The sequence below is a fragment of the Prunus mume genome, linkage group LG8 (assembly GCF_029339155.1).
Source record: "Prunus mume cultivar Tortuosa linkage group LG8, ASM2933915v1, whole genome shotgun sequence".
In the NCBI taxonomy this organism is placed as follows: domain Eukaryota; kingdom Viridiplantae; phylum Streptophyta; class Magnoliopsida; order Rosales; family Rosaceae; genus Prunus; species Prunus mume.
The window spans coordinates 3017600-3040381 of NC_142705.1; the positions used below are offsets into that span (position 1 = coordinate 3017600).

Genomic DNA, 22782 nt, shown 5'->3' on the forward strand with positions numbered 1-22782 from the left:
TGTTTAGTCAAAAAATTTAAACCTGTAAATGTGTTTAGTCTAAGAATGGTGTCTTTCCAACATAATTGAACATAAGTACAGATGTTAGCTACAACCGAATTGAAGTCCTGCCCGAGTCTCTCTGTGCTGTTTACTTAAAGCCGTTAATAATGAGTTGAGTTGAGTGTAGCTGCTAACCTAATTTCTCAACCGATTGAGACACTTAAGAAACTGCATTTTATTTTATAATTTGGTTATTGATGAGCAACTTAAAGTAAGCCGACTTCTAAATTTATATTTCGCAGAGGCATAGTTTCTACCTTCTTTTTTATACCAGAAAGCTAGGATTAAATTCTGCCTCCATTATGGACGAGAGATTTATATCCATCCATACAGAAGGCCATCTCAACAAACATCTCAGAAATAAATGAGTAAATAAAGATAATTTAGGGAAAAATTTCCTGCCAGTTGCATATTCCTTTTCCCCTATAGTTGGCAACTTGGTATATGGCGTTGGGGATATTAATGGTAACTTAATGTAGGAGGCCCCGCACTGAAAAAAGTAACACCAGTAGCACACTGCTGCTGCTCCGTGATCTAGAAGAAAGAAAGGATAAATCCATGTGACCTATATCTTTTATGTGGTGAGATTTATTGCATGGGTTTTTTTTAAAATGTTCATAACTTCAAAGAAAAATTGTCTGATCAAACCATAATATCGAGCATTTCCCCAACACAACATGATCAGTTCATGCATCGTGATATATACGTCCCCTCTCCTTGCAGCTGCCTTTGCAGTTTATATCAAAGGCTCAAGGACCTTCCTTCTCTCATTGTCTTCTGGTTGGTTGGTGAGAGTAGCTCACAAATTGGTAACCGACTATTAAGATACACGAAACTACCTGGTAATTAGAAAACCACATATATATATTACACATCAACCACATTCTACTTTCCACATGCACATCTCCAACCGAAACCAAGTGCCTCTGAATGATGCATGATTCATCTAATAATAAATTATATAAATAATTGATGTAACAAGTACACTTCGCAAAATCGCTCACTAACATAGTATTTCTTTTAAATGTGATGCGATGAGGGTCATCCAAGAATTATGCCCTCTAACTAATTACAACCGGTGGCACCTAAAATTCTCATTTTATTGAGACATGGCATGATGCCCCACTATTTTTTATTTTATTAAATATTTAATAAACTACCTACTTGCCCTGCCGGACTTGATCATTCTATACCAGGATGGCCCAAGCCCTGCCTAAGGCCCATCAACTTATACACCTCTAAGAACATGGACATGGCCTTGTTCCTTGCTGTTGGGTGATGTAGGCCCTTTTTGGTCCTCGGCCCGTCGGCCCCTGATTCTCACTGAAGCCTAGACGACGACGTTTCATGGCCAACATGGGACCACATCCTACATTGTTCGTTCTCTGTTGCAATTGCAAAAGCTAAGAAAAGCCCCAAAATCAAAAGCCGCGCAAACAGGCGCTAAAAATGGAGGAGAGCTCCGGTGCTTCAGACGCTGCAATCGAAACCCTAAGGAGCAGGGGATGGTGCTTCGGCGACCTGGAACAAGTGAAGGCGATGATCATGATCCACTCCGCTTTGGCCGACGACACGCGTACGGTGGTGAATTCAGTGGAATCGGAGCTCACCAACATGGACCTCAAATCCATCTCCGCCAAGTCCTTGCCCGACCCGAATACTCTCCGCAAATCATCTCATCTTCTCGGCCCTCAAGTCCTCCAGGCAATCACACCTCTCAACTCTCTCGTGAATTTTTATTGTTCTCTGTTTGGTTGCCGAGAAAAAACATAAAGACGAAGAAAAATGCGGTCTTCGTTTGTCTTTTTATCAGATAGCTTGGGTTAGAGACATTACCAGAAGCAGTGTGGAGGATTTTGCGAGAAATTCAAGTAGTCGGCGTCTTTTAAAGCTTGGGCTAACAGACGGCCACAGCGAGGTAGCAGCTGTAGAGTACTCTCATATCCCATCAATCCCTGACGACGTCGTTCCTGGTACAAAGGTACTTCCCTGTTGCTTCATGCTAGCTCAATGCCCAGCTTGCGTTTTATATCTATGTAAATAACTTAGAGCTGTCATTGATTGAACATATTTTGGAATTTGTCTTCAGTTTAATAGCAAACTAATAGAAATTGAGCTGCACAATTGTGAATCCCATTGGAAAACTAATAATTTATTATATATTGGGCTTGATAAATCCAAGTGCAAGACGAACGTACTTAAATTATTTCACTTGAGCTCAACAATTCGTTATCCCATATGTTACTTTTAGCTCAACATTCCAATGGATGAAATTTCTAAGTTTGACAGTTAGTCTGTTGATTACCATTTTGTGCGGAACACAAGTACTTTTGCAAGAGATATGATACCAGTTTGAAGAATCTGTCACACTATGCTTGGGATTTCCCTATTCCCTACATGCTACAGGCTGTGTTTATTGTATGTTACTGGTCATGTGAACCTTGATACAAATTTTGGAACAAGTTTTCAGTGTCTCTCTATTCCCTGTTTCTCAATTTCATGGATAACTGGTGCATATATGAAGGTCACATCTCTTGTTAACTGAACAAAAGATTGTTTGTCCTGCTTTTGATTGGCAGGTCCGTTTGGAAGGTAGAGCTGCTATACGTAATGGAATAGTATGTTTGAATCCTAAAGTTGTGACTTTGTTAGGAGGCGTTGTTCAGTCACTTTATGAAGAATGGCAGATGAATAAAAAATATTCAGGTTTTTCCCGCTCATCTTTAAGGGTTTCACAGGAAAGTGACGGTAACGGCCCCCCTCCATTTGAGAAGTTGCAAGTTGGGGTACCCAAAAGTCGGTTTCCTCAGCAGGACAAGTCTTCTTGTCAGTATTCTTGAGCTCTTAATTACATAAGATTTTAATAGTTTATGTCTTTCACCATAATGTTCAGATTGCTAATGCATGCATAACTCATGAGCAAGATGCAATCATTGGCAGATTACTCTGATGTGAACTCCAAGAGCAGTGGGCCTATTGCCAGAAACGTTGAGGTTAGGCCAATTGGAAGGCAGCAGGACCTTCATTTGAAATCAAACGACGCGGATAACTCTGATAAAAAGAATGACACAGATAACAAGCTTACGACAGATTCCCTTGATGAACAAACTCAAGATAAACCTAGTAGCTCTGCAGCGAGGCCAAAAGAAGGTGGATCTTCATTTTTAAGTCCAGCTTGCAACTTTTTATTATATTTTATTATTATCTATGCTGCATCTGTAACTCATTATATAAGTTTGATTTTATGTCACTTAGGGAGGAAAGAATGGGGGGAGGGGGTGTGGCAGGTTTGTTGAATGAATATTAATGATTGTTACTAGTGGGGCATATGTGCTTGTAGATGAGACAGGTGGAAGGTGTCAGAGTAATACTTGAATCTTAAAATGGGGCATATGTGCTCCTCTCTAAATTTTGTCCAGATCAACGGATATGTAAAATGGACTAATTACAAAATTCACACAACTGAATTCAGTTAACTTGTGTATTTATTTTATTGTAAATGTTCTACGTTTCTGTTTACTTTGTAATGTGATACTGATGTATCCATGGCTTCTACAGTAATTGAAGCTGTCCCTGTTCAAAACCAAGCGGCTGCACAAAAACTCCTCCAGAAAATGAGTCATCAAAACCGGGATGACAGGCATTCAAGAGGTAGACAATATAGAGGAAAGGGGAGGCAAGAGGAAGAGCCTGTGGTGTTCACTTTGGATGAATGGGAAAAGAGGAAAGCTGGAGCAAAGCCTTCAATAAGAAATCCCTTTGCACAGAGCAGTCGTGACGAGGAACTTGCAAGGCAGCTCCAAAATCAATTTGATTTGGAAGATTATCATGTCAGTGCCTCTGCATCTTATGAGCATTATTATTGTCATTGTTGTTGTATTGCAAGTATTTGATGTCATTATGCTGCAACTTCAGGTACAAAAGGGTCCTCCTCGTGATGTGAATGCAGAGAATATAAAAATGAGCATGTTTAACTTCCAAAGAGATGACGAGGGTGGTCGTGGAATGGGACAGGAAGGGAGGGGAAGAGGAAGAGGAAGGGGGCGGGGGAGGAGTAGAGGTGGGGGGAGGGGTAGAGGAGGATTTCGTTGACGTTTTAAAACCTCATTTTGTTGTATTCTCATCAATTTTTTGTGTGTGCCAGGTAGTTTTTTTCAAAATATTTTTATTTGTGATTATGGTAATCTTAAATTTTTGCTGGTTTAGCTGCAGTTCCACTGATTGTGGTCTATTTCTATTGTCAACAAGCAGCCGTCTTCTTCTTCATTGTCTGGGGTGAAATTAAAGCCTAAATTTTTGGGCAAAATGAAATGATTCATCAACCCACCATACCCTTTTTCGTGTTTAGATAGGGTTGGTGGGCTTTGCATGGCTGTTTAAATCAACTTTCTTTGGGACCAATCACTTATTTAGGAAAAAGGAAAATAAATCAACTTTCTGTGTGCCAGCTATAAACTTGCTGTTGCGTGATTGCCATGTGTTTATCATATGGTGCTTCTCCATTAAAGAAATTAGGTGGGCTTAATTTTTCTCTTAAATTGGATGAAAATGTGGAGGGAGTGACCAATTGAAGTGAGGTCCGCTATTGGTAGTCTGTTTTAATTTTTTAATTTCTAGGTCACCTCGTTCTCAATAAAATAAATAAAAAGTTGGGTCAGTGTAGGCCGTTTGAGCACACATTCTTTCCGCTCTATCCTTTTGTTTCCTTTCCACCATAATCGTGAAAACAAAAATTTACATGCTTAGAGCCGCAAACATGGATAAACTCTTAATCCAACCGTTAGTCGCCCTTGTAATCTCGTCGTTGATCGCCGCCAGAGCCTACCGTAGAAAATCCCTGGACCTCTCAGGGGCAATCGCGGGTTTTGCTGTCATGACCATTCACATTGCAATCGGATACAGGCACGCCGATTTTCTTTCCTTTTTCTCTCTCTTTCTCTGCATCCAAATCCCAAAAGGGCGAATTGTTTAATAAAGTTTTTCGTCTTTGTAAAAAAATTTGAAGGTACGGAGCTCTGTTGCTCGTGTTCTTTTTCACATCGTCAAAGCTGACCAAGGTTGGTGAAGACAAGAAGCGTCGCGTTGACGCTGATTTCAAAGAGGGCGGTCAAAGAAATTGGGTACAAGTTTTATCGAACAGCGGGATTGCTTCAGTCTTGGTTCTTGTTCTGTGGGCGAAAACGGGGTTGCAAGACAAATGCTTGGACTCGAAAGAGTCGGTTTTCATTACATCACTGATTGGTGGGGTTATAGGTCACTATGCTTGCTGCAATGGAGACACTTGGTCTTCTGAGCTTGGAATACTTAGCGATGCTCAGCCTCGGTTAATCACAACCTTCAAGGTTCGTATGCTCAACTCAGATTTTAGTGTTCTTCTCACTTGGGTTTTTGGTCAAATCAATAATTTTGCTTATGTTAGTTCTGTTCTTTAAGAAGTTTTGATTTTTCCCTATCTTGTTCTGCCTTGCTGCATATGCCCTGCTCTGCTCTTCTGGCTTTATTTTGAGCTCACCCATTTATTCCTACACATTAAAGTCTTGCTTGTCGCAATGTTTTTGACGGCTCTCTTCTGGATACTTACCTAGTAAACTTGCCCTTTAACTCAATGTTAAAAATAGTACATGTATCATTATTGTTTACCCCATTTCACATCTTTCTTGTAAAATCTTATTTCACATTCTTGCTATGCTTATGAGTGTCATGTTTGACTGTTCTAAAGATTTACCAATGGCCTCATAGACTAATGTTATTAAGAATTTACCTTGCTTTCAAAGTTGAAGATGTGTGGTTTATCCTATCACGATTGGGATTTACAGGGTTATGGGGAAAAATATTTGGCAGGATAGAAGAAAAGAACTTAGCTGGCTGCTTGAATAAGTACACTGTGGATACTAATTTGGTTTGTTGGCAGCCTGTTCGGAAGGGTACAAATGGTGGAGTTACAAAAGCAGGATTACTGGCAGCTGCAGCTGCAGGATCGGTTATTGGACTCACATATGTGGTCTTTGGATTTCCCACTACAAAATGTACATATGATGTAGCACTGAAGCAGCTGTTGGTGATACCCATTTCTACTCTTGCCGGACTATGTGGCAGCCTCATCGATTCTCTTTTGGGAGCAACACTGCAATTCAGTGGATTCTGCACTGTTCGTAATAAAGTGCGTTAAGGCAAACGTGAATCTTATGTTTTCATGAAGGCAACAATTGAATCTGCATAACTCTTTAAGTTCATTCTTTCCACTTTCTGCTCAATTAATCTCATTCCAACTCTTTTTTGTTTTCTTTTTCTAGGTTGTTGGAAAACCAGGGCCAACAGTTAAGAAAATTTCAGGTCTTAACTATCTTGACAACAATGCTGTGAATGTTGTGTCAATACTGCTGACAACAATCCTCACTTCCATTGCCTGCACTTACATCTTTTGAAATTAACCTGCTCAACTGAATGATCATCAGCTCAGATCATCCATGTACCAGCACCTTAGTGCGTGTCCTTGTAAACCATGATTTGAAAAAGAGTTTTCTAAATGCTAACCTACTGATAAGTGGGCTTCACAGAGTGTTTGAGGAACTGATACTTGGAGATGGATATGTGAGTTAAGGTAAACACTGGCTGTGATACACAATTATGTACACGAAATTTGAAAGCATGTGTTAGCGGATAACGATGGTTACTGTATCTTGCTCAACATATATTGGGGATATAGAGAACGTGTGCATTTAATTTACTTCTTTTCCGTCGTGCATATTTTCTGTCTTCTAAACCAGTAGTGTTCTGTACGTTTTTCAGCTGCAAAACAGGCAGCAGGGTGGGACTTAAGATCATTCTCTTGAATTTTGTTTATTTTTCTGTTGGCCGAAGTTACTGAACCGTGCCCAGCCCTATTTAATTTAATCGCACCTTACAGCAGGTGCCCTACATAATCATTGCATGTCTCGGATATTATTGATAACCAAAAATTACATGCTTGTGAAAAGATTTGCTGGTTAAAAAGAGATGTGTATGATAATTAGTTTAAGGTCTGCTGGCAAAGGAAAGTAATCATCGAATTAGATATCAAAATATCGTACTGATCACTACATATTTATTCCTTATTCATATACATATTACAGATGCATATATAAGCTCAAATCTAAAACGGAATTGAGGATTTCATCCATTTTCACCAGGAAAACGGAATTATTTAAAGAAGTTTATGTCTTCCCTTAAAAACCAATTACATAATTTATTCATGAGAAATATTTCTCCCCTCTCCGTCTCTAAAGATGAGATAGTAAATAACTTATAAAGTTATCAAGCGCAGGAACAGCAAAGTATGTCTAAACAACATTCACAAGTCTCATAGCAGCAGAAACAGCAACACAGTGTAAACAAACTGCATCACAACAATCACAAAAGCAAGGGGGAAAACAATTATGTATATATATATATATGTATATATAAATTCAGTCGAAAAAGGATGAGTAAAAGGGTAACTGACTGAGTTCATACTAACCAAGCATAGAGGCAGCCTTTCTCCTCATGGCGCCTTTTAATATGCTCAACACTAGACATTTCTTGATACCCTGGCGGTGCATCCATTCTCTCTTGTTTCTTTCTCCCACCAAAAGCAACACAGAAAAACAGAGAATGCTGATAGATTGCTGTGCAACAACAAATTGAGGCTTACAAATTCGGATGGATGATCAAAGCCAACGACTTTTTGTCATTGAATTGAATGATGGTAGTGTCCCATTTGGTATTACTTGTTGGTCCCCCCATGTTATATCTATTATCCGATTCCTCCTCATGCATAACTTGTAACCACAAAAAAAGAAGAAAAAAAGAAAAAGAAGAAAAAAAAAAGAGAAGATATTTTGGCTGGTACAGCTTGTGAGTTGTAATTCATAAACTATAATTATATCATCAACATTATACGGCTCGTTTCATTCATCCCCTCCATGATTCTTCTGTATGAGCTTCAGTAGGTAGGTGGACGGGCACTAGACAGACAGACAGACATAAATACATACATACATACGTACATACGTACATAGGTATCTCTACACATTCTTGCAGACCATGTGAGGTCACCGTCCAAATGAAGATGGAAGTCAAATTCCAATGGCATGACCAGCGGGGCTTCCCGTGATCCAGCTTTATCTTTCCATGAATGGATCCCTACTAAAACATGACACATCATTTAGCATTGGAATCTAGATTTATAGATGACCCTTTGATGTGCAGAAGAAGATCCAAAGTTTATCAACTCTAAATGCCTTTTTCCACAAGCAAGACAAAAGCACTAACACAATAACACAAAAATCTGTATCATACATCAGTGAAAAGTTGTTCCAAAAGTCAGTGTAACAACATTTAGATTTATGAACTTCACCTAGTACATGTGATTCCGTGCTAGCGCAGGTCAAACATGTTGTCCCAAACCCGAAAACTACCCACCTCCCAAAAAAAACGAAATGGGGAGGACATAAATTTAGCTATACATCTTTTGGACATTGCAAAGCCAATGGCTTAACATTCATAAGCAAGATCACCATCTAATTAATAGGGAGACAAAATACAACTTACAAAAGATAGGCCACAACAAACCACCCTTCTGTAAAGATACAAGATGTGTCAACAAACATAACGTCAAGCAAAAGGGTCCCTTACGATCTTCTTCAGCGCAGCAGGATCATGATCAATACAATTCAAAACAACATCCAAGCACTAACACGAATCCATTAGTCATCTCTTGGTCCGATTCAGAACCTAATTTTTGATACTCAATTAGAGCTGTCACATTATGCATGCCAAATCCCGTTACTTGAGAATTTAGCAGACAACAGGACAAGTAGCAGGCTTTATCGGAGCTAAAAAGTTACAAGCAACAGGTTGGACACCAGCAGCAGTTTCCAAGCGTTCCCATGTTAACCTGCGCTTCTCAGCTGCGGCGCTTGACCTTATATCTTCCTCCTCCAACTTACATTGGCAGGCAAGTACCAGCTCCTCATCCATATCGCTAAACATCTTCTTCACGTTCAGCGTCAGGTTCAGCACTGCTTGATTCCAGTGGTTTTGGGTGTTTCGCTCAATAGCTGGGAAGACAAGCGGCAAGATCACCTGGCGGTTATGCGCAATAAGGTTAAGAATGTGCTCATTGTTCCACAGCAAGTGAGCTCGTTCAGCCACCTGAAAAGAAGAAAAAATGTCAAAAAATAAAAGGAAAAGGGATAAAATAATATCATTTAACAGCTTCACCTCCCCATTGTGATGCTAATACATGGCTCTTTATTATCATCGAGCAGATTTTCAGCCCAAAAAAAAAAAAACGAACTACAAAACCCAGAAGTACAATAATTATAATTTGGGCAGGGAGATCCAATCTATGCAGCAGAATATTACCTGGTAATGGGAACTATTGAGGCAGCATCTTATTCGCCGGAACAGTGGGACCATGACCTTTTGGAACTCGTCCATGCTAGTCATTTCCAAAACCTCTTCTAACTCACTCAAAAACATCAACTCCTTCTGGCTATTTGTTACTGGCCAGTACTTCAACAACCCCTTTATGACGGTACTTGCCAACTTCGGATCCTTATCTATAAACTGTACAACACAATATGTCAATTGCTGATGATAAATACCCACAGACTTTGGTTTGTGTAGAGGAATCAGAGCCCTCCACAAAAATATCTTGTGTTCCTCCTTCAGTGGCAAAGCAAACCCGCTGATTACACTCCCAAAAATCTCCAACAGCTCTGAAATTCCATTATGCCTTTCAGTTTCGAAAACAAACCGATATATGATATTGCTGACAGCTTTTCGTATAAAAGGTCTGTGTACCATGAATTTTCCATAAATCCTATGCAGAATGGTTTTCAAACAGTCTCTTTCTCTTGGGTCCTCAGAGTCAAAGAGATCAAGTAATTTTACGATAAAAGAATGATCCACATGCTTTTTCGCCACCTTTATGTCAAGTGAACTATAACTGATAAACCGAACCAGAAGATCATACACAATTTGCAGATGTGACCAAGCAGGATCAAACAATGGTTCTTCATCGTCTGTTTCACCCCCAGTAAAATTAGATCGGTATTTAGGTGGGAAAACTCTAAACAGGTTCATTGCACACATCTTACACAAGGCAGAAATCGCTGGTTCACTGAACTTTGCAGATCCAGAAGAAACAAAATCAACAAGTTCTATCAATGTTTCACGTTTAAGATCTTGCTTAACTGGATCACTGGAATCAATGAACTCGCAGCAAAGGTTCAGCTTGCTGATAAACAGATTATGCTTCTGTGGATTTGAAACCTCTTTGAAGGATAGATGGGGCTCTACTGCCTCAGCTCCAGCTGCAATGCTTGATGGGAAAACTGCTGAAGACACCCGTTTGACAACATTTAATTTGCTTGTAAGAGAACTGCCACCAATTGTACATTGGAACCCATTGCCCAAATTGGGAGTATTGCTGCCAGAATCACTCCCTGCAGAATCTAATGAATCAGATTTTGGCGACTTGCGGGGGAGTTTGCTTAGAATTTGCTTAAGCATGGTGGAACTCCTGCAAAATCCAGCCAATACGTTACATGGATTAAGTTGTAGCAAACGAATCAATACATCAATACATAAAACTCTCAAACAGAATATCATTGAGCATAGCACAAGGGTTTATACTAGGATTGTTAAAAGGCAACAAAAGACTTCAACTGCATAAGTAGTAACTGGAAATGAAAGACGGACTGAGCAGAGCACCACTAAACAAGCGGTCTTCAAATCAGAGTAATATCTACATGACCATAGTTCATCAGTAAAATCTAGACAGAAAGCCTACGCAAGTAACAACTGAAATGAATCTTTCACGCCCTTTGGCAGTAGAGTTGCCAAGAAACTAATGTCATTGTCCAGCAGATGGTAAATCCAGATCAAACTCAAAAGCAAATAATTCAAAACATGAAGAATTTGTATACCAATGAAAATCTAATAAATACTCTAAGCTTACTAAAGAAGACATCAACCAGACCAGACCATACCAGACCAGAAAAGAAAGAAACAACTAATTAGCAACAATTATAAGATAATAAAAATAATAAATGCATAAAGTTATTAGATTTTGGTACAGCAACCAAATTGGTCAATGGAAACTCAGATCTGGAACAAAAGTATGAGAACAAAAAGAGAATTATGACATAGATCTACACTGCAGCACACGTACTCGACTGACGACCAAAACCAGATCAGAAATCATAAAACCCTGTTAAAAAGGAAAACTTGGCCATGATCTATACAATGCATACTCTGAATTTATGTTAAAGATAAGAACTTGGAAGTCTCTGCACTTTAGCTAAACTAAAGATTCAGAGAGAGAGAGAGAGAAACCTGTTTTTGAGCTGCTGGATATGCTTGAAAAACAACACAGAGAGACCTTTTTAGCAAAGGAGAGAAGCACAGAAGGAGCTCATGATAACCTCAAAACTACCCAAAATGTAATTTTGGTTGAGAAAGCAATTTACTTTGAAATAAAATTAAAAAAATACATACGGCAGGCAGAGAAAGGCTGTGTTTGGCTGTGGAGCTGTCTCTTTTCGAAATGATTTTGATCCACTATTTCCTTTTATGTTGGACTACGGAGGGACCTCCATGGAAGATCACTAAGAGGTCCTCGATACAAGAGAATAGGCGGTGTGGCATTTTCTGAGAATTGCAGGTAGCAGTCTCCACCAACAGAAGGTAAGGAAAATAATATATTGGGTAATATAAGCAATACAAAATTAAAGTTTGAAACTTTGGGTTCAGTTGGTAAAGAAAGAAATTAAAAATAAAAATGTATGAAAAAACTATTCATAATATTCTCAAAGCTTTGCTTGGCTGAGCTGAATAAGATCTGGATTGGATTTTCATTTGGTAAAAGTTTTGCTATTATTGTACTTGTGGGGCACCGAAAGCAGCCTTATTGTACCAGGTAGCAGTAGCACCAACCCTAGTATGATGTTTTTTTATTCTTTAACTGGTATTTTTGTTGGCAATTGATTTACTGATATTTGATTTGATTAGCCCCAAGAAAAAGAAGAGGGTAGATTTGGCATAATCCAAGTCCCAACCTTTACCCAAAAGAGAACACACAAACCACCTCACCTCTTCTGCAGTAAATATTCATTACTTACTCGGCTTTAGATACTGTTTTCTGGTTTAACTGTGTGTCTTCTGCAGTTAATCTTCTGTCAATTCCAAAAGGCTGATTCTTTGTCTTGAAGGAAGTTTCTCCATTAAGGAATTTAGTCATCCATTAGATATGTAAGTGGGTTACATATTTTTCATACATACGATTCAATAGCGGCTTAAATTAAAAATCTTTAATCAATCCTTAACATAAAATTCTTAATAAGTCATTATCCTTGAAGAAAGAATCTTAAAAAGAACCATTATGTTGGCAAATTTAAGTAAAGGTTAAGTCTTTGATTTGTTCAATTGTTCCCAAAAGACAATGATGGGATCAAAATGATAACAAAATGACAAAATATAGGGCCAAGCCCAAAGTCTTGTTCTAGCCCCCACACACCACACCCACAGGGTGTTCCTTTATAAGTTGGTAAGGAGAGAAAACATGTACATTTAAAAAATCATATACTAAAAGGTCGGAGGAGCTACTTATAAGCAGAGAAGACCAAATGATTCACATAGTAGTAACTTTATTTCTGGTAACTCCAATGTAATAATACATTGCTTCACTTTCTTGGCCGAATTATGCTTTGCCAGTAAAAAAGCTAGCGTTTTAGCAGCTCTGCTTTTTAAGCCAGAGCAATTTTCTCAAAAGGGTCATGGCCCATTGGCCATTTGGTTTGGCCCTTCCATCCCACTGAGAAGAAATCAGAATGTATTCGCTTGGATTAATTTAATTATGCCTTTGCTTTGCTCTGTTTGACCTTATAAACACAGATCCCATTGAGTTTACTTACTCTTATGACATATTAGAAAATGAATGATAGGCGGTGTATATTTAATAATCTTATTTAGGAACACCAAATTAAGGATAATTAATATTTAATGGGGAAGTTATTAATGTTTGGGAGAATTAAACAGCAAATTGCACACGACTTTGATTCAGTACATGTACAGTGTACAGTGTACTCACTCATTCATGAGATATATGATGATGGTGTCAGCAAACAAAGGTCATGAAAGCACGCTAGCTGTAATTACAATCAAGATCCACTGAAAGACACGAAATTGGAATAAAAAGGTGAAAAGAAAAGGGTACAATCTAGATTTCTCTCTTATTCTCACTGATGGGAAAAAAAACAGAAAACCAGAAAAAGGAGGGGTCTGTGTTGGATCCTAAACACTGATATGGTCCTAATTAATAAGAAAAACACAGGGCCCATCTAATATATGCACATACATGTGCTTGATCAGTACCATTCATTTCACTGTGGCAGAACCTGAGACGTCCTTGGAGCTGCATGCAAATTTGCAATGCATATAAATAATTGCAGACATAAATATCAACATATGACAACCTTTTAAAGAAGAAGAAGAAGAAGAAGTTTGCATTAAATACTAAAAATGGGGAAAATTATTGAGAAACATTTTGTTTCTAGTGAAGTAAAGCAGTAGGCCATTAGCTAGTTTACCTATCCCAACAGCCTCTGAACTTTTCATCAACCGAATACGCTTGCATGATTCTATAAACATTCTGCACCCATCATACAAACATGCATATATTTTAGAAATTAATGTCTCTGTGAAGTGAACACGCTTTTATATTTCGTCAGCAGCAGTAGAAAATAAAACTCTTACTTCCAAGGGACGTCTCCAACTAACATCCAGTCCCCATCCTTGTCTTCATATGTCACCACCATATATTCATCCATTCCTTTCACTGCAGGTTTCATAGGCTGCTCCTGGTTGCTAGTAGTATCCTCCACATACTTGCCTAATTAAACCATTAACGATCCATATTATTTATTTAACATTTACACAATTAAGTAAGACCAAGTAATTAATTATTAATAATTGTAATTAGTGTATATATAACAACTAATTAAGCAATATTAAGCTCACCGCTTGTAATGAAGGAAGGGAACATTTGGTCTAAGGCTCTCAATAGCTCCTGATAACTTTTGTACATGTCTAAGTCTAGTTTCCGCAAGTAAGGAGCTCCATCTGCGCCCACTTTTACATACGTGCTCTTGCTCTTGCTCTTCATCTTGCTCTCCACCAACGCCTTCTGTCTCAACGATCTCACTGGTGGCCACCCAACTACTCTTGCCCTGAATATCAAAACCCCAAACACACATACTATCAATTGATAACATGTACACGACGACGACACTATAACATATACAAATCCCAGAGAACTCTCGTCGTTTAATAAATTCACAGTTTGACAATATAATCATCTCGTCAAATAGTATATAAAAAGAGACCATTTCACCACAAATTAAAGCAACATTTTTATTTGTAGTTACATTGCAGCTGGGGATTTCACGGCAGTAGTTGTCCTGCTACTTGAGCTGGAGGACGAGCAGTTATTGAAATGAGCTTCCAACTTCTGATCCACTTTGATTTGGCTACGTGGCTCGCAGCTGGTAAAGCTTTCCAGGCCAATATTCTGATCAACGATCTCCATGAACCCACGTTTCATGCTGCAGCTACCACTCTTGATTCCTCCGAAGAAATGATCAGCTGCTGATGAAGAACAACGTCGTGGACGACCAGGCAGTCCTAAGGTGAGCTCAGTTTCCTTAAAATCCATGCTTTTGCTGACATCATCATCGTCAACAGCTTCCGGTGGCATGTTCATGTTGATTAGTAAGTATGCTGTCCCAAAATCTAAATGCAATGCTCAAAAAACATCAAATGCTGCTTCTTGGTGTTGGGTGATTTTGTGGGTTGTGAATGTGTGGTTGTTGTTGTTGTTGCTTTTACTGTAGCTTCTATGTGCCTCTGTACCTGTACACACACACACACTCACATATATATATATATAGAGAGAGAGTTGAATGAATGACTGGAGGAGGATTGCCAATGAGCAGAGGCCACGTGTGGAAGCGCTGCTTGCGGTTGACATGCATGGTTTGACAGTAGCAGCTTAGAAGTTTGTGCCGCCTGCCGGTACATTCAATCCAAACCAGTTTCTGTCACTCTCTCTGCATCAGCTTTACATCCTAAAATATACAATTTAGTCATTTACTTACTAAATTTTACCATACATTGCTGATGCTGGAAATGTCTGTCTGATTGTACAAGGAAATTTCCACATCAGCAATAGTACTCATTGATGTAATGTATTATGTATGTATGTGACAGAGTCAATTTAATGGTTATCAGTTTTGAAGAGGTAACTAATTACACTCTTTGGATGAGCTGGGCCGACTGTAAACTTTGAGGTCGGTTGTTCGAATCCTACTGCTGTTGTGCGAGTTCCTGATTTACTAGCACATGGGTTTTACCTCATCTTTATCCTTCATAACTTGAAACAAAAACAAAGTAATTAGATTCTTCCTCTTCTCTTTAATCAGGAATAGTTAAATTCAAAACTTTACACAGAAATGGATGAGCTACGTACATGACGAGTTCTTATAGGATTTCTTGAAACAAAGTTAAAATGATAGAACAATAACAAAATAAATGTATTAATCCTCGTTCCACAATCCACACGTTAATAGACATGGATCCTTAAACCCAAAGTCGTGAAAAATAAACAATAAAACTTAAGAGTGTGGTGGGGGGGATAAGGATATAATGATCCGTAAGCTTAAAGTGTTTCAAGTTTCCAAATGAAAGGATGAAGTATGGCGACAAGCATGTGACAAGTGTTGGAATGTCGGCAACGTGTCGCCTTCCTATTCATCGTATCTAAACTCCAAAAGTGCAAGCCATGAAAATAAGGAAGATGCTGCTGGGCTGAGGTTCCAGCTAAAAACTTCTCGCTGTTAAAAACCGGAAGCGGCCCCTAGCTTTATACAAACCGGTTTTAACTCTTCTTCTTTGTTTTTTTTTGGTCGGATTCTTAACTTGAGATTAGGTGTTAATATTCTCATTTTTCCATTAATCAATTAATATGTTAATTATATAGGATGCGTATTAGATCAGTTATCAAGTCATATCAGTGTCTGTCTTCTTGCATCCGAATTCGATCTCTTTATTAACCCTATTACCTCTGGAATCTCACTATTGTGAAGACAATGGTGAGATTCATAGGATTCGACATCAACCACCAAATCCAGCTGAGTTAAGAGCATAGGATTCATGAGTAGTTGTAGTTGGCACGTGTTATAGATAATATACTATAATTAATGTAGTGATTTGCGCCGTTAACTCTAATTAAGCACTTGGGATTGCTGCCTAATCATGTGGGGGTCTCATGGTGGGTTTGAGAGCTTCCAACCTATTTATGTGCAGTCATGAGTTGTATTAAGTAACAACACATCCCTTAAATATGGGGTTTTTTATAACAGAATTTTAATATGGGTTTAAGCTTCCATATATATATATATATATATATATATATATATATGAGTGGTGATTTTCCCACTTCTTTTTCTCCTATTTTATCCACTTACAATCCTTTTTTATATAACTAAAAAAGAAGTGGGGAAATCATTGTCCATATATATATACTCTATGATTCCCTTAATTAAAACTCTTTCAGAAATGGCCCACTATAGAAATGGCCCAGAATGACCCAGCCACAGCTTTCAGCTTAAGTACAAAACGAAACCATGCCCGCCAGAACCAAGTGTCAACATATTTTTCTTTTCTTTTTTGGGGTCAGTTGAAGAGATTCCCTTCGTGTTGGAACAGTACAAGTTTTCTCTCTGAAAATAAAAAATGAGGCGTCTAATAAATAAAAAAACTGATAAGGTAGAGAAAACAGTGCAAGCCGATGTCATTATTCATTAACGTTTCAGCCGTATTAAACGATCCAAATGTGAACCAAACCAATGAAAAAAATTTCCCATATCTAACTAGAAAAAATGGCAAAAAAAAAAGGAAAATACATGTCTTGTCTTGTCTTGCCCAGTTTAACCAAGGCAATTAACCTGGAGTTACAGTTACAGCTACAGCTAAGGTTCCAAGTGGCACAAAACCAATAGAATAGAGGCACGAGGAGGCAGAGAAGAGAGAGAGAGAGGAGAGAACACAACGGCTAATTACAACGGGACTACATTTTATCTTTTTCGAATGATGACAGATGGGAGAGAGAATATATATAAATTATATATATAGAAAGAAGAAACATATATAAATCCGAGAAACACGAGCAGGATTCTACAGAAGCAATGGGCACACGGCGAGGTGACTAGTGACGATCCATCCAGCCTTAAAAGAACCCAAATATTTTGCTAAGCGCTTTCTGCCGGAAGCTGACCCACAATCCCAAGATTGTTGGCATATTTGGGCCTCCACTCAGTCCTTCCCCTTACAATCTCAGCTCCTTCCTCAAGTCGGAGCAAGTGCTGGCACTCAACGCCGCCATTGCTTCCCAAATTGCCGATATCAGCACCTGAGACTGCAGTCAGGGACTGAAGCACACTGTCCCGCCCGCACTCCCTTCTATACTCCAGAGTCAAAGAAGAAAGCTCGTGACTCTCCAAGATTGGCAAGGGAGCACTCTGCATCAACCAGAATCATCTTTCAATTAGAGGCATGTATGATTAGAAGCAGAAGCAGTTCTCACAGAAAAATATTGATCATCCATCCATCCAAAAACTCTACATAACGCATCCATTAACTACTTTAGGCCCGCTATATAAGTTTAATTTCAACTGGTTTTCAGAATCAGTAGACCCAGTAGTACATTGCACACCATCCTCTTGAACTGCTGAAAAGAAGTGAAATTTCCATGGAAAGAAGCCTACCTCAAGGATCCAGCCAATGTACTTCACATTATTAACATGCTGGTTGATATCTAAATCACCCCACCTAGGCTGCAAATAGAAAAGTATCCTTCAGGGTGAGCTAGCACCTAAATCAATAACAAATTCTGTGCAAAGATGATTGACGTACAGTTAAACCAGCGCGAACAAAGCCCGCTGTCTTGTCGTCAAGTTTCAGCAGTTTCCTGCTGTCCTCCTCCACAACAGGAGGAGAATTCATAAAAAAAGGCTCTATTTCACCTCGAACTTCATCAGGAATTTTGGATAATCTCCTCGTCAGCTTATTCATCATCACCCACACACTGCAAAAGCATCAAATCCCGATCAAATACCATTTAATTGTGCTAGCACACTATATTGCTAGTTGACTTGTCAAAAGCTATCTTGGATCAGCGACATGTGAGTCATAGAAAACATTTATTTAATTATTTGTGAAAAAAGAACAAGATACCTAGTGGCTCTTGTTAAAATTTGGCCAGTTTTGCAATCCTGGAGGATCCAATCACGACGCATACCATTCTTCCCAGAGGCACTAACCCAAGTGTCAACTTGAACAACGTCACCCCTGCAAGATAGAAACTACTTCAGCCCATCACCATAATAGTCCAATCAAATTAATAAGTAACATACTCTTATTCTCTCATTCAAAGATAAATAATTATACAAAGTAATCAGATAAAACAGATGGCATACAACTTGTCAGTTTAACCTAGTTGGGTGTAGAATTATATATTAGTGCAAACGAATTAAGATTCAGAAGTCATCGAAACCTTAACACTCATTCTTGTATCGGGAGTTTAGTTGGGTTCTACATCAAGCATTTTTCCCCTACCAAAACAACTACATCAACTCTGACAGAATCAGAATGCAAATGCATATGAACACATCACAGGAGCAAGCTGATCAAGTTCATGATACAGTAAACCTTCATGCCAAAATCATTATACACAGTGACAAAAGATAATAAATAGCATTTCAAAACTTCAAAACACAGTGTGGGAAAAAGAAGAATCTTAATGAGAAAATAAGCAATTAGCTCGGCATATCTACAAATAACACCTTGAATTACTTTTCTGAAACCATACATCAACCATGTGCCCGTGTTTAATATGAATATCAAATTCAAACGGTAACTTATCAAGTGTCCCCACTGCTCTTCAAGGCATGATCTCAAATTCCCAGTGCTATGCCACAAAAACATATTCCCCAAACAACTTTGATAGCAACTTCAACAACAAACTCATATACCCAACATCAACAGCAAGCTAGATTGGACAAACCAAGTTACCAATTCAATTGGCTTTTTCCTTGCCCTAAATCTAAGACTCACACTTTAATTTCAGAACTTCAACTTATAGCAAAACTAGCATTACTTGCTCCAATGCCTAGAGGCAATTTCACAGACAATCAGACAAGTCCTTCAGAGCACCATGTCAGATGCAATCTCGATGACATCATGTTATATGTTAATTATCTCAAATACTGGTCAATTTTTATCATGTCTGATGTTGTTATAACTTATAACCATCCAGAGATAACAAAAAGTTAAAGATATTTTGAGTAAAATATATCATCAAATTCTTCTTTTAGAGAAAAAAATCATGAAATCCCAAGATGTCATAGCATGAAAGTACACTTTAACACACAGTTATACTATGCATTAATAATAATTGTTTTTTAATGAAGAACAAACTAAAATTCCTCTCTTCATGGATTAGCATAAATGAGCAATGACTCCAACAAGGATAAACATAAAAGAACTTTCTCTGTCAGATAATATGGGTTAAGCCTGACAAATCAACAAAGCGTCATTGCAACTGGAACTCAAATAAAGGACTTCAAATTTCAAACTAAATAATGCTGCATCATCTTAACAAAATTTTACAGATACCATGAACTATACAGAATTCATATAATAGATAACAGCAAATCTAGTTGACTTACCAAGTAGGATAGCGGTCTACTACAACCTGCATTTTAGTTACCACCCATATCAGGTTCCTTACTGACATCTCTGGTGTTGAACCAAAGCCATCTCCCAAAAGCCCAGCAGTCTTAACATGATTAAGTGCTGTTTCCTGCAGCCAGAAAAGAAAAGTAATTAACGTCAAGGCTTGTAACGAAGAAAATGAAATTCAAGCTCAAGCACACAAAAACAGTTACATAACATGCATTTTTAAGTTTTATTCTCTCCACTACAAATTTATATAACGAATGCATCTTCAAAAGCTATAACCATGAAATTGAATGTGTCAAAAACCTGTAAATGATTCATTAACGTCTCTATTGAAGCCGTACGATCAGCACCTATTTCATATGATCTAATTGAGAAGTTTTGGCGGAAGACAAGACCATCCTGAACAATTCTTCCTAAACCAAATGGGTCAATAAGCATGTCAGGCCGCTTGGGTTTCCAATCAAGCATCGTCCATTGCTTCTCTGCAGCCAAGAAGATTGTGGTAATAGCAGCAAGGAGCACACTCCAATCAGGTAATTGGTTAATGAAAGTCCGTGCAGGAGGGGATGACATGTCATCCCCATTCTTCCCACTTTCAACAGTTGCCAAACCAACGCTAGTGCCATTTATCTTTGAAGGGGCTTGAGCATTTGCCTTTACCTGCAAACTGCCCGATGCAGATTTCGATTTGAGTCCTAAACCAGCAGACCCAGTTCCAAGCTTCGCATTTTTGGCACCAGAGTCTTGGTTTGGAGAAGGAATTGGAAAGATCGATGAAGTAGCAGCAGTGGCGACCATGATGACAATTCAGTCAGAGCGAAGGGTTAGCAATCAAGGCACTGCAACAGTAAAATACAAACCGTGTCAATATTGTTTCATAGTAAGGGGTGCAAGAATAGTCAAATCTTCAGCAAAATGCAGAAAACGCCAACATGTTACCACTGCAGACATCAACCTAATAACCGATCAACAGGTCCAAAACGTTCAATAACTTAATTACAACAAACACCAAGAATAATGTTCTTCATAAACAAATTACGCTAACAACATTATCTGATTCAGTTTTCAGTACCCAACAAAAAAGCAAAAATTTGTGTTCAACATTTTCTGAATTTTTTTTTTCTAGAAACCAGTCTATTATCAGAAACTTCGAATATTTTGCTCTATATTCAAATTCGAAAAACATATTATCCTTATAGAACTGCAAAACGGAGGAAGAACAAATAACAATCAATTTGACCCCATACGAAACTGGCAATTAAACTTTTCGGCAAATGTTTTCATCTTCAATAACGGAACTCCAAAAGACAAAACAAAAGTGACAGAGAAACCTTAAATCATTGGGGAGAAAAATGGGTAAGCCACAGAAATAAGAAAACTTTATAAGAACCTTCAAAGAAATTTAATTGCCTCTAAAATACAAGAACTTCGGAAGCACATCGATTAACCTACAAGGCCTAAAAAATTTAAAATTTTGCGCATATATGCAGAGGAAATCATGGTAGATCTGAGCTTGCAGCTACACATACCAAGTGAGAAATCAAGCAAATTTCACGTCATAAACCAAAACAAAAACTTGTAAATAAATCAAGAACCATTTTGCCGCTTCGTTCCTCCAAGCAAATAAACTTGTTATTTTGATGCCTGCGGTTGCGGGAAAATGTGGAAATAAAAGAGAATAATTCAAAATTTCAATTTTTTTTAAATAGATCTCTGATTTTAAAAACCAAACAAAGACCTCCGCTCAACAAAACGGAAACCGAAACAACGCGGCAACATTTTCATATCATTCTGTTTACCTCAACTTTCTCGGCAACCAAAAGACACACTCCGGATCAGACGTGAAAATGAAATATATCTGGACCTCCTCGGCCCTTACCTTAACCAGCGAGAGAAATAACCCGAACAAACTCAAAAGGTGTGCAATTCAAAACAGAGGGGAGGGCTATTGCGTCATTTTGGATCGGAAAACCCTCTTTTTCTGCGTAATTTCTAGGGTTTGTGATTCTTCCTTGGTGTTTCTTTTAGCTTTTTTTCAAAAGCCAAAAATAAAACTGAGAGAAGAGAAAGTGAGAGAGAGAGAGAGAGAGAGAGAGAGAAGGGATTTAGGGCCAGCGGCTTTGCGGGTGGTGGGGAATTGGCTTCCAGCGACTCAATATATAGTTTCCACCTGGCTTTACTTAAATCCCGCCTCATGTTCAACTTCCAAACTTCTTCCAACACTATTCTCCTTCCATTTACGTCTTTGCCCTTTCCCTTTTTAATATTTTCTCCTTTTCTTCGTATAATTAAATTGCCATCAATTATTGTTGAGGCACCGTTTATTTATTTTTTAAATTACTTTTTTTTTTGGCCAAATAAATAACTTTTCTTTTGACTGGGGAATAAAATGTTAAGAGTCCCAGAAAAGTTAGATGATTAAAGATGTTTTTTATGTTAGGAGTCCCATAAAAATGTTATTAAAATGATTACAAACTGTCTTTGGATAGAGGGAAATATCCTATAGAATCCTATCCAAAATTTTATTTTCCTAGACCATAGCTACAAAATCCTCTCTTTTTTCATTTAGAAATTATAAATACGAGGCTAATTTGAATATGAAATTTAATATTGGAAATACAAGAATTTCGGAGGAGATGAAACATGAGCTTAAATAGAGGAAGAAAATAAGGATTTGTAAGTAATTAAGGACTTACATTATGCACTCGAGGTTCTGTCTTTAAATTTCTCCACCCAATATCTATGTATATGAAACACGAAGAGAAATAAGTAAATTAAGGCATGGTCCTTTTTTTTTTTTGGTTACCTTAGCACACATTGTTAATGTAATTCAAAGGTGTAAAAGAGTAATTGGCCCACCCACCTTGAAACAATAGCCGTCTTTTCACATTAGAGGGGGGGTTAAACTTGTATGATTAT

General features: G+C 38.1%; 5 protein-coding genes and 1 non-coding gene across 12 annotated transcripts; 2 read left to right on the forward strand and 4 right to left on the reverse strand.

Annotated features, from left to right (window-relative positions):
• The first annotated feature begins 1441 nt into the window (after window positions 1–1441).
• Window positions 1442–4423, forward strand: LOC103340993 (tudor domain protein (DUF1767)). 2 transcript variants are annotated; one of them, XR_514747.3, is made up of 7 exons: window positions 1442–1746; window positions 1856–2023; window positions 2622–2868; window positions 2983–3192; window positions 3601–3872; window positions 3958–4186; window positions 4294–4423. XR_514747.3 is itself a non-coding variant. In XM_008244469.2 (6 exons), the coding sequence occupies exons 1-6, from the start codon at window positions 1492–1494 to the stop codon at window positions 4132–4134; spliced, it is 1329 nt and encodes a 442-aa protein (XP_008242691.2). In that variant the 5' UTR covers window positions 1442–1491; the 3' UTR covers window positions 4135–4247. The 2 variants fall into 2 exon arrangements, 1 of the variants encoding a protein (XP_008242691.2); XM_008244469.2 differs by lacking the exon at window positions 4294–4423 and having other exon boundaries at window positions 3958–4247.
• A 222-nt stretch (window positions 4424–4645) lies between these two features.
• Window positions 4646–6769, forward strand: LOC103340992 (integral membrane protein (Protein of unknown function DUF92, transmembrane)). Its single transcript, XM_008244468.3, has 4 exons — window positions 4646–4944; window positions 5048–5384; window positions 5954–6202; window positions 6336–6769. The coding sequence occupies exons 1-4, from the start codon at window positions 4781–4783 to the stop codon at window positions 6465–6467; spliced, it is 882 nt and encodes a 293-aa protein (XP_008242690.2). The 5' UTR covers window positions 4646–4780; the 3' UTR covers window positions 6468–6769.
• Window positions 6770–7071: 302 nt separating this feature from the next.
• Window positions 7072–7780, reverse strand: LOC103340991 (uncharacterized). Its single transcript, XR_016122948.1, has 2 exons — window positions 7538–7780; window positions 7072–7417 (listed from the first exon to the last, which is right to left on the reverse strand). It is a non-coding gene; the product is annotated as an uncharacterized LOC103340991 (transcript).
• A 547-nt stretch (window positions 7781–8327) lies between these two features.
• LOC103340989 (serine/threonine protein phosphatase 2A 57 kDa regulatory subunit B' kappa isoform-like) lies at window positions 8328–12033 on the reverse strand. Of its 4 annotated transcripts, XM_008244465.3 has the most exons (4): window positions 11566–11948; window positions 11404–11426; window positions 9427–10588; window positions 8328–9213 (listed from the first exon to the last, which is right to left on the reverse strand). In XM_008244465.3, the coding sequence occupies exons 3-4, from the start codon at window positions 10576–10578 to the stop codon at window positions 8857–8859; spliced, it is 1509 nt and encodes a 502-aa protein (XP_008242687.1). In that variant the 5' UTR covers window positions 10579–10588; window positions 11404–11426; window positions 11566–11948; the 3' UTR covers window positions 8328–8856. The 4 variants fall into 4 exon arrangements, with proteins under 4 accessions (XP_008242687.1, XP_008242686.1, XP_016651864.1 ...); XM_008244464.2 differs by having other exon boundaries at window positions 11404–12033; XM_016796378.2 differs by lacking the exon at window positions 11404–11426 and having other exon boundaries at window positions 11566–11750.
• A 1276-nt stretch (window positions 12034–13309) lies between these two features.
• LOC103340988 (auxin-responsive protein IAA1-like) lies at window positions 13310–14982 on the reverse strand. The gene is made up of 5 exons (XM_008244463.2): window positions 14493–14982; window positions 14086–14294; window positions 13822–13957; window positions 13656–13717; window positions 13310–13480 (listed from the first exon to the last, which is right to left on the reverse strand). Exons 1-5 carry the CDS (start codon window positions 14825–14827, stop codon window positions 13449–13451), a joined length of 774 nt encoding a protein of 257 aa, XP_008242685.2. The 5' UTR covers window positions 14828–14982; the 3' UTR covers window positions 13310–13448.
• A 1909-nt stretch (window positions 14983–16891) lies between these two features.
• FATB (fatty acyl-ACP thioesterases B) lies at window positions 16892–22018 on the reverse strand. 3 transcript variants are annotated; one of them, XM_008244462.3, is made up of 7 exons: window positions 21663–22018; window positions 20167–20702; window positions 19851–19984; window positions 18358–18471; window positions 18037–18208; window positions 17889–17957; window positions 16892–17642 (listed from the first exon to the last, which is right to left on the reverse strand). In XM_008244462.3, the coding sequence occupies exons 2-7, from the start codon at window positions 20659–20661 to the stop codon at window positions 17373–17375; spliced, it is 1254 nt and encodes a 417-aa protein (XP_008242684.2). In that variant the 5' UTR covers window positions 20662–20702; window positions 21663–22018; the 3' UTR covers window positions 16892–17372. The 3 variants fall into 3 exon arrangements, with proteins under 3 accessions (XP_008242684.2, XP_008242683.2, XP_088899621.1); XM_008244461.3 differs by having other exon boundaries at window positions 21743–21998; XM_089043495.1 differs by lacking the exon at window positions 21663–22018 and adding an exon at window positions 21393–21415.
• Between the last annotated feature and the right edge of the window lie 764 nt (window positions 22019–22782).